A 14,617-nucleotide genomic window follows, 5' to 3' on the forward strand; every position below is an offset into this window, starting at 1 on the left:
GCGGCTTTTGGCTCAGCCGTCGAACAAAGGCGGCCACCGCATAGCGCGCTTTCAGAAGCGCTTCTTGCGGGACCGTCTGGAACGCTGTTCCTTCCGACATTAGGAAGCCACTGGAGCTATGCACTTTTAAATCAGCGAGATTGAAATCTCATTTCTTTAGAACTGCTATTTGTGTTCAGTTTGTTGTCCTTCCCCCGCACGGTTGGTTACGTACGGTGCGAAAAAAGTTCAACATGCATATCTACGACTCAGCCTCAATTGAGTACCTGGTGTGGTACGTAAACATAGCCACTGGGGAGACAAAGGCGGCCAGGCGTTGTGCTGGCCACCCACCCCCTCGTGCGCCATGCCAGCCTTTAAGATGTGCTCGTGAACAGCGATTGCATCATCCATTTTCCTGAGTCAGCGATCGAACCGAGCGACTTCTCGCTGTTAGACGCAAGTGTTACCGCTACGCCACCACCACCCCCGCCCTACATTGTAAAGGCGCAGTGATTGCACACGATGGTGTAACGATGGTGCAATCACTGCCGCTACCCATGGGGAGAGCCGAATAGCCGCTCCGGGCTCCCCACCTCCGATTAGCGCGGTTTGTCCACGTACGGTGGGAAAGAAGTTCAACGTACACGCGCAAACAAACACACACGGACATGTGCGACTACACGTCGCAGTCGCACTGGATCACTTTTACCGGCGTTCTCGTCGCCGCCGCCCCCTCTATCCCACTCCCCCGTGACGGATGGACGGACAGACGCGCGTCCAAAACGTGCGTGCCGAGCTAACGCACGGACGCACGCTTGGAGAGAACCTCCGTCGTAAAGCGTCGACACCGATGCGTGGGGGCGTTTCGCGCGGCGGGGCGAGGCAGGGAGGAGGCAGGGGAAGGCGGGGAGGGGAGGCGGGGGGGGGTTATGACGACGGCATTAATAATGATCGCCCGACCGAGAAGGCGACGAACGCGCAGCAGCGGCCAACGCGCGACCTCTCGTGAGCGAACGAGGCCCACGGATCAGACGAGGAGGGGGGGGCGTGCGTGCGCACCGAGGGAGGCGCTCGCGTGTGTGTCCGCGTGCGTGTGTTCACGGACGTGTGTATATTTAGAGACGGGCACGTGCCCACCACGAAGGCCGTACGGCAGTGGCGCTGCGGGGACGCGCGAGCGGTAGAAGCCGCGCGATCGGTGTGCGGGCGGTCAACCCCCTCCAGAGCCCATGGCCTCCCCACCACCACCTCCCCACCACCACCTCCCCACCACCTCCCCACCACCACCTTCCCACCACCACCCCTTGGACCTCGGAGAGACCTCGCGGGGCGAAAAACGACGGCCGTGGTTTATGATCCGTTTGCGAAAATAGAAAGGCCCGCCGAAGGGCGATTTCGAAAGCGCACGCAGCGCGAGCCGGCAATTAAACAATCGCCAGTCGATTTTCAACCTTGTAAGTGGTTCTCGGCGAGTGTCATTAGCGTGGGCCACGCCGGAGGGCTATTTTTAGGCTCCCCTTAGTAATGTTCCGTTGCCAAACGTGCGCCCGGGGAAATAGTTTCCAAACCGTCCCTGTGGTTTTCGAAAGTTCGTTCTCGCGGCCACCGGCCACCTATCGATATGGTTCACTCGCCAACTCACCCATCTGACTTCAAAAATGTGCATGTCCATTTGCTCACCCGCCCGCCCGTTCTCAACCTTGCAGTCGCTCGCTCACCCGCTCCCTTACCCACTCACTCACTCGCTCACCCACTGCCTTACCCACCCACTCACTCGCTCACCCACTGCCTTACCCACCCACTCACTCGCTCACCCACTGCCTTACCCACCTACTCACTCGCTCACCCACTGCCTTACCCACCCACTCACTCGCTCACCCACTGCCTTACCCATTCACTCACTCGCTCACCCACTGCCTTACCCACCCACTCACTCGCTCACCCACTGCCTTACCCACCCACTCACTCGCTCACCCGCTCCCTTACCCACCACTCACTCGCTCACCCACTGCCTTACCGACCCACTCACTTGCTCACCCACTGCCTTACCCATTCACTCACTCGCTCGCTCACCCACTACCTTACCCACTCACTACCCCGCTCACCCACTCCCTTACCCATTCACTCACTCGCTCGCTCACCCACTGCCTTACCCACTCACTCCCCCGCTCACCCACTCATTCTCTCACTCACCCACTTCCTTACCCACTCACTCGCTCGCTCACCCACTCATTTGCTCGTTCATGACACACTTTGCTTAAGGTTACTCAAATATAAGAGAGTTCAGGTTAAAATCATTGCATTTCCAATGGAAGTCTAATCCTTAACCTAATTCAACGATATATATATTTTTTACAAGTTATTAAAACAATAAAATTCCGTGCACGAGCCATGAAAAGTATACACACTGAAATGCAATCCAATTAGATTTCCAAAAATACGAAATATCCAGGGTAAAGGCGCAGCACTGCAATCGCTTGCTCGCACAACTGCTGGGGATTTGGCTCACCCTTCCACGCGGGCCTAGGCGCATTGGAAGAGCTGACGGTGATCCACACTTTACCGCAACCACACGCGAACATTCATACCGCTGTGAGGAGAGCAGCAGACAGGGGCACCTTTAATAATCTAAGGAGGACGGAATCGAACCGAGGGCCTTCAGGTTCGCAGGTCCGGCGTGCTAACCATGACGCCACGGAAGCTTCGCTGTCCTTACTCCCTCACAGAGTATATTACACATCGCACCTCCGATTAGCGCGGCTGGCTACGTACGGTGCGAAAGAATTTCAACGTGCATACCGCTCCCCACTACACAAAAGACAAAGACCCCCCGTGTAGCCTTAACAGACTTTTTGGGGCAAGTGCTGATAGCGAGCACCTATGAAGGCTGGAACGGTACACGAGGGGGTGGGTGGCCAACACCACGCCCGGCCGCCTTTGCCTCCCCAGTGGCGATGTTTACACATCGACCTAGGGGAGGCCCAGGACCGGTTCAGATAATCGTCGCTGGTATTGACCGTGAGCGGGACTCGAACCCGGGTCGCCGGGTTCGTAGCGCAGCGCGCTAACCACTACACTACCGCTTCCCACACACACACATATATATAAACACACACATATACACACACACATTTACACACACACATTTACACACACATATACACACACACACATATACACACACACACATGAACTCCCTACGCTGACCGAGCTGCCAATCGTCAAGACACGTCGACAGCACAGCGCGATGGTGAAGTAGGGCCGACAGCTCCCCCCCGTTCCCACTCTTGCACCCCCCACTCCCCTCTCTCCTCGCCCAAGAGAGGCGGGTGGCGCGGTTCTGAGTTATCTGAGCGGCGGTGACGTCGGAATTCCGCGCGGAGAAGTCGGAACGTAAACATGTATTTTTATTTTTTATTTTATTAGATAGATAAAAAATAATAATAGAAAAATAATAAAAGAATAAAAATCATACTTTTTGATATTCTATCTACGTGACTTTTCCCGAAAGACCCAAAGAGTATGGATTCCCGCAGTCACGAAAGCTTTAACTCAAGATTTGACGTCAACATTGTCGGCGCGACCGTGCGTTGGTACCGGTGAGCTGCGTTGATGTCGGTGGCGAGCGAGATCTAAAAAGCGGTCCCGGGACCCGCCAACGTCGAGCACTCGGTGCAGTCCGTGAACATCGGCACGCGGGAGTCAACGGCGACCGGTGCTGGCCACACCACCGCTTCAAGTGCCTTCACCGGCCTTAACAGGCGCTCGCTAACAGCAGCCTATGGAGGCTAAGAAGGCAGAACTTTGCCCTATATGCTGTACGTGCAAATGCTTATATAAGTGAGGACGCGTTTGTTTACATATACGATTACAGTGCATCGTCACACAGGGAGGGAAAATCATCGGCAAGCATTGGCTCTGCGGTGGTTTTCAGCGTGCGTCTGCGCTAAAGTCTAATTAGCAGTAACGGTGACCCCAAAACGACGCTAATATTGGACAATTATAACCAGAGTTACCGTGACCCAGAGTTTATATCCAAAATTATCTGGAACCCCCCCCCCCCACCACCATTACAAACGGACGAATTAGACACAGACGGACGGACGGACAGAGCTCACGCATCAATGCTTTCAGCCGTGGTTGGGGTAGCGTAAATAAGAAAATTACACGTCAAGTAAAAAAAATCGATAAACACAACAGACTTCTCACCCCGCTGACGACGCGGGAGGTTTGACGACGACACGTGCGGTTGATTTTATCGTTCCACGCGTTCTGAACATCGTGTATCGTTCCGAGCGGAGCCGGGTTCCTAACTGGAGGAACATCTGCTTTTGAAAGGGAAGGCTGCCTGCCCGTGCCTGCCCGTGCCCGCCCGCCCGCCCGCAAGCGTAACCCGAGCCACCGCAGCTGGTACCCGGGCACAGCGGGTCAGCCGGGTCGGAAGAAAGTGCACGCTCGCACGCTAATACCCCACGCACGCCGATATCACCCTCCGTGCGCCCGCCCGCACGCTCAAACACGCCTCGCCATTTCCGCGCGCGCGCGTTCCCTCGTCATTCGCCTGCGAGGCCGCGCGGGGCGACGCGCGCGAGCGTTCCCGATGGGTTCGGTTCGTGCGGCGAGTCTTTACGAATCGAGTCGAGTTTTTGTTTTCTTTTTCCCCTCCCTCCGCGGCGCGCATCACAGTTTTAAGAATCGCCAATGTGCAGCACCCGCAAAACTGCTTTGCCCGCAGGTCCTCCGCGCCGGCCGAATGTCTTGCAAGAGGTGGGAGCACCCACACTTCACCCCACCACAGGCGACCTGCCGAGCGGCTAACGGTGGTGGAGCCCACCGGGCGGACAGGGGCGGCGGGGTGGTTGGGGAATTAGAAATCGTGACCAATTGTTTCAGCTTCTTCCTCCGTGCGGATGCTGATGTAGATGTAGAGCAGCAACCAAAATTTCACATCCAGGTGGTCAAGCGAGACAACCGCGTCCGGAGCAGCGGAGTAATGTATCGCCGTGACGACGTCACCTTCGTTTTCGTGGATTTCGGGGCATCGCGTCGTTCGTTCTGAACGACCACAGTGTCACACTGCTGGAGAGTCTTTAATTTTCCATTTGTGCATCAGGCATCTGTATCTGCTGCCGTGGTTCGTGCGGCGGATGCGGTTTAGGGTGGACCACCATGGCTTCGAGGACGATCAAACCCAGGGGATCTCGTTTCAACGGCAAGTGCCGGGGCACGGAATCGAACCGGCTGCCTCTGGTCCACAGCGCGTGCGACCGTTGCGCCAACCGCGGCGCGGTCAAGCGGCGAACGCGCGAGGCTGCGGCACACGCCCAATCACAGCGTCCACGGCGGCCTTGGCTGGAGGTGAGAGAGTCAGACAGATACCGCCACCCGGGGCCACGCGCGTCCCCCCCCCCCCCGTCGCTTTTGCGGCCGGCGGCTAATTTTAGGCTGAGTCAACCTGGGGGAGGCCCCGCGGCTGGGTATGTAGGAAACCGGCGTAGAGCGTGGGAGAAAAATGTTCCAGCTCCTGTAACCGGAGTCGAACTGGGGACGGCGTCGTTTTCACCGATAACGCAGGCGAGAGCTGCCGTTGTTATCCGCACTCCTTCCGTTTAGTCACGTTTTTCCCGCGTATTCGGGAATCGAACTCGGGTCGTCGGGTTCATGGCGCGGCGCGCTAAACGTTGCACCGCCGCTCCCCGCGGCGATGCAAACACACACACACACACATGAGCTCACGAGCAGGAATTAACACGAGTGACCAGAAGGGAGAGACATCCTTAACCGCAACCCAGGCATCTGTCATCAGGCTGCTCCCCGCCTCTGCATCCACACCAGATGGAAATGGGAAATGGGAAATGCCACCGGCGTAGCCAGGGAAAGGGGCTTGTCGGACTACGTCGTCAAGAAACAGTGCGGAGCGCACGGCAAGTGCGGAGCGCAGAGCGTAAACAAATTCCCTGTCGCCGGAGAGCGGCGTCCGGGCGCTGAGTGCTTCGGGACAAACAGAATTCCCATCCAAAGGGTTCGGATCCACTTTCGGTAAAGGCATCTAAATCGTGGTCGGGCTGTTTGGTGGGTTCACTGGCTGGTTGGTGGGCTGGCTGGTTGGTGGGCTGGCTGGTTGGTGGGCTGGCTGACTGACTGGCTGGTGGGCTGGTTTGTTGGCTGGCTGACTGCAGCAACAGCAACAGCAGCAGCAGAAATCCCTTCCATTAGCCCTGAGCCCTTCGCAAAAAGCAGCGCGAGGTGTCCTCCGGACGGGACTATAAATACGCGCGGCCTCTATTAACGCGCTACACGGAGTGCACCGCCCTCCCCGCCGCAGTGTAAATCCGGCGCGCTTAGCCCCCCGCCTGGCGGGGGAAGCCACAACACGGGGAAGATAAAAGCGAGAGGTGAGGTCCCCCGGCCCATTACTGCGAGCGGTTGTTTGTGCCTCCGAGTGTCCGTATCGTTACGCGCTCCGCTCAGAATAGCCGCGCCACCGACACACTTCCTCGGTGTTTTCCCCGCCGATGAGGGAGATGAATGTCAGGTCTGAGCACCGGCGGGTTCGGTCTGCCGATTGCCTTCTATGGCTCTATGTGTAAGTCTATGGGTCTCTCCGTAGGTCAATGGCCCCTCTTTGTACGTGTATGGGTCTCTATGCAAGTCTATGGCTCCCTATGTAAGACTATGGGTCTCTATGTAAGTCTATGGCCTTGTATGTAAGTCTATGGCCCCTCTATGTAAGTCTATGGCCTTGTATGTAAGTCTATGGCCCCTCTATGTAAGTCTATGGCCTTGTATGTAAGTCTATGGCCTTGTATGTAAGTCTATGGCCCCTCTATGTAAGTCTATAGCCCCTCTAATTAAGTCTATGGCCTTGTATGTAAGTCTATGGGTTATGAATGTTGGCCAATGCCCCCCAGCGATGGACCGGACATTCACATGTGTACGTGTTTGTGTGTTTGTTTCAGTGTGGCAGAGCTGGGGTGCAGTGGTGATGGTAGTTGGTTGCTGGCTGGCGATGGTAGCAACGGTGGTGGTGATGGTAGTGGTGGTTGTGGTGGCGATGGTGGTGGCGGCGGTGGTGGTGATGGTTGTGGTGGCTGTAGCGGCGGTGATGGTGATGGTAGCGGTGGCTGTGGTGGCGATGGTGGAGGCTGTGGTGTTGGTGGGGGTGGTGGTGACGGTAGTGGTGGCTGTGGTGGTGGCCGTGGTGGAGCGCGTACCTTTGTACTGCGGGGTGAACTGGCGCATGTCCTGCGGCAGGCTCTGGTAGAAGCGGTGCTCGCGCGAGATGAGCGGCTTGCAGATGGTGTGCTCGTCGTAGCGCAGCATGCTCGTGTGGCCACCCACCTGGTGCACAAACGGCTCCAGCTGGACGCCACGCCTGCCGGCTGCTGGGGGACCACACGGAGGGAGATGGAACCCAAAAGCCGGAGGTAGGCCGCGGTGGTAGCGGTGGGAGCGCTGGGAGTGGCGGTAGTGGTGGCTGACATGGTGGTAACGGTGATGGTGGCGGTTGGTAGTAGTGTTGGTAATGGTGGTGGGAGGGGCGGTGGGAGGGGTGGTGGTGGCGGTGGTGGTGGCGGTGGTAGTGGCAGTAGTAGCAGCGGTGGTGGCAGTGGTAGTGGTGTTGGTAGTGGTGGTAGTGGTGGCCGTGGTAGCGGTGGTGGCGGTTAGTAGTGGTGTTGGTAATGGTGGTGGCAGGGGTGGTGGTGGCGGCGGTAGTGGTGTTGGTAGTGGTGGTAGTAGTGGCCGTGGTGGCCGTGGTGGCGTTGGTAGTCGTGGTGGTAATAATGGTGGTAAAGGCGCCGGTTGGTAGTGGTGTTGGCAGTGGTGGCGGTAGTGGCAGCCCACTCTCTCACCTGCCGGGCCGGGGACGAACGGATCGAGGGCGAGGCACGGGGCCGAGTCCCTGCTGCCCCTGCGCTCCATGCTCCGCAGGGGCTCCAGCATGCACATGTCTCTCTTCACCATGGGGCTGGGGCGGCACACGCTCGCTCCTGCACAGCCTCACGTCCGCCGCGCTCCGCTAAACGACAGCAGCAGCAGCAGCAACAACAGCAACAACGACGTCAATGTCAACCGCAGCTGTGATTACAACAACAGCGGCGGCAAGAGAGTTGTACTTCAGCTTTGGCGCTCAGCTGAGACGACGATAAATTGTCTCAGGGTGCCACGGTGGCCAGGAGATGTTAACTACCTCGCCTGGTATACAGGAGGTCGTGGGTTCGATCCCAACCCCTGACGCGTGCTGCTGTATATTTGGAGTTTGCGTGTCTCTCTTTCTCTCCCTGTGGTAAAGTGGATTTTTCTCCGGGTCCTCCCATTTTCCCCTCCACATTTAGAATCAGCGTGCATTTAGAGAATTTGCCTCCTAGAAATTTCCACATGATAAGCCACTTCGTTGAGCTATCATTTGTGGCCAGGTCGCTTCTGAAAATAACGGTTAATACCAAAAATATAAATTGTATATTTTTAAGTGATTTGTTTACCTTTCTCCATGCCCCTAACTGGACATCTGTGAAAGAGAGCTTCATAGCTCATCGGATTCCTCCTCCTGCAGTATAAATAAATAGTCTGATTCTGAATTGTTTTACAGCGAGTAAAAGAAAACAAAAAACGGATTCGGCACTTTGGCCACTTTGGCCGCTGTTGCCGTTACGGATTCAGCCGCTGGGTCTCAGCGGCGCCAGCTCAGACCTCCGGGGCCCTCCACCACCGCCACCCACGCCGGCGACCTCGCCGTGGCGCTCTACCCCAGCCCGGTGGCCGTCATCGGACCGTCGGAGCAAAGCACCTGTGCGGGGTCGCACCTCTCCGCAGACGGGCACGGTACGGCGCCGGTGGAGCGGGCACGGCGCTTGTGGAGTGGCGGCGTTGGGTACGGCGATCGGAGGCTTCGCGAGTCCCCCTACGACGAGTCGCGTTTGCGCCCGTACGCCCCGTCGCCTACGGGCTTTTATCGCCAACGGTTCATCCGCAACGTCTGCCGACACAAAGCAAAATAAACAAAGGTCGTTTTACATCAAATACGGGGGGGGGGAGGGGGTGACGTGGCAGCGGTGTGAAACGTCCACGCACCTGGACTGGAAAAAAAAACAAGAGATCGCCGGCTCGAATCGCATGTCCACCCCGGCAGCGGTGTACACCGGCACACCGCAGCCAATTTGATCGGCATTGTCGCCGGTGGCGGGGTGAAGTGTGGGTACTCCCCCACCCCATTCACGAGTAGGCAGCAATACCCTCGACGGAGAGGCTCACGGCGGCCCGCTCTGGTCAGGGCCGCGCGTACGCCGGGGCAGCGGCGCGAGAAGGCACATTTCAGGGCTGCGCCTTTATTCCTTTTAGCGTCACCAAACGCGGCGTTGATTAAACAGACCAAACAAAACCAGAACGAGGCGCACGGGCCCCGTAACCCGACGGCGGAACGTTGCGGGGGGGGGTAAACAAGCGCCAGTCGGGCGCGGAGAAACGGGGGAGAGGGCTCGGCAAGGTCGGGCACAACGACCCGGCGGTGCGAAAGACACAATTAATTATTAATCAGACTCTGGCGTCGAGCGACGGGGGGGGGGGGGTGTTGCGAGCGTGTCCCGTCCGTACGAAGCTGCGGAACGCAGCCGCGATCGGCGCGAGAGTTCATTTTTGTTTTTGATATAACTTCTCCCCAACCCCCCAATTTTATCTGGTGAGTGCGATCGCCGTTTGCGGCATCATCGGGGAAACCTCTCAGGGCAGCCCGAACCTGCCTTCGCGTCGGACAACGGCCCGCGGAAGCGGATGTCGCGGAGCTGACGCTGAGATCCATTCAAGTGACCTCTGGTGCACACTGTCCCCGCATATGAGAGTGACGTTCGTCGCATGACAAGAGTCAAAACCGATATTTACAATTCTGAGAACCAAATATATTGTGATGGGTTTTGTTTTATATATACAGTCATTAGTGACCAGGCTTAGTCCATCAACTCACTACATTTAAGAACCCGGTTTAACCACAGCTCTCGGTCGATGCGAGTCTCTGGGTCTCGATGTGAGCCAGTGGGCCTTTAAGTAAATCTGTCTCTATGTAAGTCGATGGGTCTTTATGTGAGTCAGTGGTAACCACCAACTCCCTGCACTTGAGAAACCCGGTTTAAATGACAGGCAGTGGCTGAGGCCCGGATTTCAATGCAGGGACTTGCAGTCCGTTATTGTACATACGCAATGTTGAACTTCTTCCGCATCGCGCATAGCCAACCGAGCTAACCAGATTGAGACCGTCAACCCAACGAACGTGAGAACACAGTTCCATCGCAGGCAGCTGGTTAAGTCGGAACGCAAGACCTTATCGGTGCCAAGCTCGGCATTCTTACATCCACCCGGCCACCGCTACTCGCAAGAGCAGCGATTCAGAAATCCCTCGTCATCAAACTCCGCTCACGCAAACCCGCCCAGACTTGCGCGAGCCTGGAGCAAAGGTGGATAACACGACGGTAAACATTCAAACCGTGTTACGAAACAATCGCTCGCAACGCAAAACTGAAACGGCAATAAATGGAGACTTGTTGTGGTCGCTGCATTGTTGTGGCCGGGGTCGCGGTGTTGTTGCGGTTGGGGCATTGTTGTGGCCGGGGTCGTGGTGTTGTTGTGGTTGGGGCATTGTTGAGGCCTGGGTCGCGGTGTTGTTGTGGTTGGGGCATTGTTGTGGTCGCGGCGTTGTTGTGATTACGGTGTTGTTGTGATTACTGTGTTGTTGTGGTTTGTTGTCGTCATGTTGCACCAGTCACACTGTGTGGTTCGGATTCACTCACTCTGCAGAACAGGGACAGAACATACAAACTCCACTCACTCACGCTACAGAACAGGGGCAGAACATACAAACTCCACTCACACTCACTCTGCAGAACAGGGGCAGAACATACAAACTCCACTCACTCACACTCTACAGAACAGGGGCAGAACATACAAACCGCAGACAGAAAGACGCCCGAGCCGGACATCGAACCCAGGCACCTTCCTGCTGCGAGGCGGCACCAGTGTTTACCATTGAGCGACAACAACAAATACAAATTCGAGAGCCGGCAGATGGTCATGCGCGGTGCGAGCAGAGAAACGCGTGCCTCTTACCTAACGCTCAGACTGACGCCGCGAGACGTTACGTAACCCGCTCGCGATGGAGCAATTACTGCGATCACACCCGCACGCCGATTTGTCCTCTGTAGCCGAACACGCTGTGGGCAAAGCCGTCAGCGGTTGCGCGACGCTAAATTCAAAGCCTGGCAACCCCTCCGCCGCCCCCCCCCCCCCGCGGGAGGTAAGGGGTGGGGGGGGGTTAAATCACGCCCGGCTCGCTAGGTGATTCAAAAACACTGAAACGTGCCGCGGACGGAAATTCCGCGGGCCTGGCATCAGGGTCGGGATTGAGCCCACGACCTCCTGCATACCGAGCGAGGTAGTTAACATCTCGCCACCGTGGCACCCCTAAAGAAACTCACAGACAGATCGATACAACGATGGCCTCACTGACTGACAGACAAAGATACCGATGGACTTGTCAAGTGACGAAGACCGACAGACAGATGGACAGGTAAGATGAAGGGGCTGACCGACCGAGCGACCAACAGACCGATCGACCGATCAGCCCGTGCGCAGGGACGAGTCGGATTGTCGCATCACCGGTGACTTGTGGAAGGTAGCCTGCGTCCAGGTGTGGCTTGAACATGACTGCCGCCGCCGCCGCTACTGACGATGTTGTCAGTGACGACGCACCGCCTGTCCACTCGACCGTCTCGATGGGCCCTCCGCCTGCTTTAAAAATACGAATAAAACCCAAGGCGAAAAGAAAGCCGCTAAAAGAGAAAGAATCCTGCCACACTTCCCCGTGGCAGCGCCGTTTAGTTTAGTAAGCCCGACTCCGACTCCGATCTTCCACGTGGTCTCATGAGGTGGCAATTTGTGACCCGGGTAATGTTAAAAATAGACGCTTTTTAAATTTTTGGATAACACCCCAGCGCCGGTGTCAAAAAATACCTCTCGGAAGGCAGGATTTCCAAGAGAGACGTCTCGGGCGACGCGTGAGTGGCCCCGTTAGGCTCCGCGATGAGCGAGACAGCCCGAAACTAAACAATTATTATTTTGCCGAGTAAAGCCCACTTAGCAAAATAGCTTTTTTTTTCAGAAGCGACCTGGCGAACGCAAAAGACAGCTCAACGGAGTGGCGATTCACGTGGAAATGTAACAGCAGCTAAAATACTCTAAACCCGTGTCGATTCAAAATGTGGAAGGGAAAAACCGGAGGAGCTCAAGAAAAACCCACACGGAGGGAACTGGCAAACATTGATCAAAAGCGTGGCTCTGACCACGGAAACAACTCCGACGAGCACGGTTGGCCACGTGCGGTGCGAAAGAAGTTCAACATACGTACGTAGAAACAAACACAAAAAAACGACCGAAAAATCACCTGCTATACCGCGGACAAACGGAGAGAAACGTCGTTGTTGGACACCCAGGTGAGGGAAGCCCACGGAGGCTTCACGGACCCCGGGAACCCTGGACACGCACGGCTACGAGCGCAACGACACCCTGGGATAAAACGCCGAGCTACGGCGTCGCGTTATCCGATCCTCAAAACATCCCGACCTGGTCGAGTTCACCCGCTTCCCACAACCCAGCACAGCGACGGAAACGTCCGTTGTGAAAGGATCTGCGGGGAGTTCCGACCGTGGCCCAACGTGTCCGTCTTTAGCCGAGTCGCCAGCAAGTGAGATTTTGTCACCGCAATCAAGTCCGACACGTCGACAATTACCAAACACGAAAACTTCGCAAGGTACTGACCCTCGAGACCACTTAAAAGTCAACGCCGCGCGGTTTAAACACGAACAAAGATCCCCCCCCCCGTATAGACACACAAACACACAAACACAGACACAAACACACAGACACAAACACAGACAAACAAACAGACACACACAAACACACAGACACACAGACACAAACACACGAACACACAGACACAAACACACAGACACACAAACAGACACACACAAACACAAAGACACACAGACACACAAACACACAGACACACAAACACACAGACACACAGACACACAAACACACAGACACACAAACACACAGACACACAAACACACAGACACACACAAACACACAGACACACACAGACACACACACACAAACACACAGACACACAAACACACAGACACACAAACACACAGACACACAAACACACAGACACACACACAGACACACAAACACAGACACACAGACACACAAACACACAGACACAAACACACGAACACACAGACACACGAACACACAGACACAAACACACAGACACACAAACAGACACACACACACAAACACAAAGACACACAGACACACAAACACACAGACACACAGACACAAAGACACACAGACACACAAACACACAGACACACAGACACAAACACAGACACACAGACACACAGACACACAAACACACAAACACACAGACACACAAACACACAGACACACAGACACACAAACACACGAACACACAGACACAAACACACAGACACACACACACAGACACACACACAAACACACAGACACACAAACACACAGACACACAGACACACAAACACAAACACAGACACACAAACACACAGACACACAAACACACAAACACAGACACACAGACACACAAACACGCACGCGCGCACACACAAACACACAGACACACAAACACACAGACACGCACGCGCGCACACACACGCACACATCATTAACACCACGACGACAAACACCGGGGTCAGACGTAGCGGTCAGCAGCTTCTTCTTCGTCGTCGTTGACGCCAAAGCGTTGGCAGCGTCACCGCGCGGGGGGTTGCCAAACCACCCAGGGGGCGGCCACACGGATTCGAACCGGCGGCAGCGCAGAACGAACGCCGGACACGCGCGCGTCCTCCCTGCGGACTCTGCGACGTCTCCCCCCACTGTCTCCCACACCGTCTCCCCCCACCGTCTCTCACACCGTCGCCACCCTCCAAACCTCTCCGACGAACCCCCCCCCCCCCCACACAAACCAAACACAAATAAACACCGTCCAAATCTCGGCGATAAACAACACGCGCGGGGGAAAAAAGGGAACGCGTTGCGCACGTGAGCCTCACCAAGTGTTGCAGGAGTTCTAATCGGGAGAGGCCCGCTGCGGGCGCTCTCTGTAAGTAAATCAAAACAAAGCCGGCTGCGGGGTAGGGTGGAGCGAAGGGGGGGGGGCAGTGAAGTCAAAACGAACTCAGCCTCCGCTGCCTCCGCTGCCTCCGCTGCCTCCACTCGTTCCACGTGGTGGGTGGGGAACGTGTGGCGTTGTGGGCGAGTCGCGGCCGTGTGAGAGCGTGAGAGGGAAGGGGGGGGAGCGTCAGAAGGAGAGCGTGAGAGAGAGAGAGGGCGAGGGAGGGGGAGAGAGAGGGAAGGGGGGGGAGAGAGATTTGGAGAGACGGCGAGCGATGCGAGGGGGGACGTCACAGACCAGCGACACGCGCTCAAAATAGCTCCCAGCCACCGTCTCTCCTCTGTCCCTCTCTCTCCCTCCGTATCCCCACTCCCTCCCAGTGTTGTTCCACTCTTCACCCCCCTCTCCTCCTCTTCCCACCCTCCTCCTACACATGCC

General features: G+C 56.3%; 1 protein-coding gene across 7 annotated transcripts in view; it reads right to left on the bottom strand.

Annotated features, from left to right (window-relative positions):
• Window positions 1-14,617, bottom strand: part of LOC116952233 (inositol hexakisphosphate kinase 1-like) — a 52,905-nt gene that overhangs the window by 16,384 nt on the left and 21,904 nt on the right. For 2 of the 7 annotated variants that reach the window (XM_032971403.2, XM_076074176.1), the window contains exons 2-4: window positions 8,771-8,959; window positions 7,836-8,002; window positions 7,197-7,367 (exon numbers count right to left, since the gene is read on the bottom strand). In XM_032971403.2, coding sequence (XP_032827294.2) covers window positions 7,197-7,367; window positions 7,836-7,947 — 283 coding nt within the window. In that variant the 5' untranslated portion in view covers window positions 7,948-8,002; window positions 8,771-8,959. Of the gene's footprint in view, window positions 1-7,196; window positions 7,368-7,835; window positions 8,003-8,770; window positions 8,960-11,625; window positions 13,911-14,117; window positions 14,570-14,617 lie in introns of those variants that run through there. The other 5 variants (XM_076074175.1, XM_076074177.1, XM_032971404.2 and 2 more) reach the window with 5 other exon arrangements.

Source organism: Petromyzon marinus, chromosome 46 (assembly GCF_048934315.1).
Source record: "Petromyzon marinus isolate PM22_M1 ecotype Great Lakes invasive population chromosome 46, UKy_Petmar_22M1.pri1.0, whole genome shotgun sequence".
Classification (NCBI taxonomy): Eukaryota; Metazoa; Chordata; class Hyperoartia; order Petromyzontiformes; family Petromyzontidae; genus Petromyzon; species Petromyzon marinus.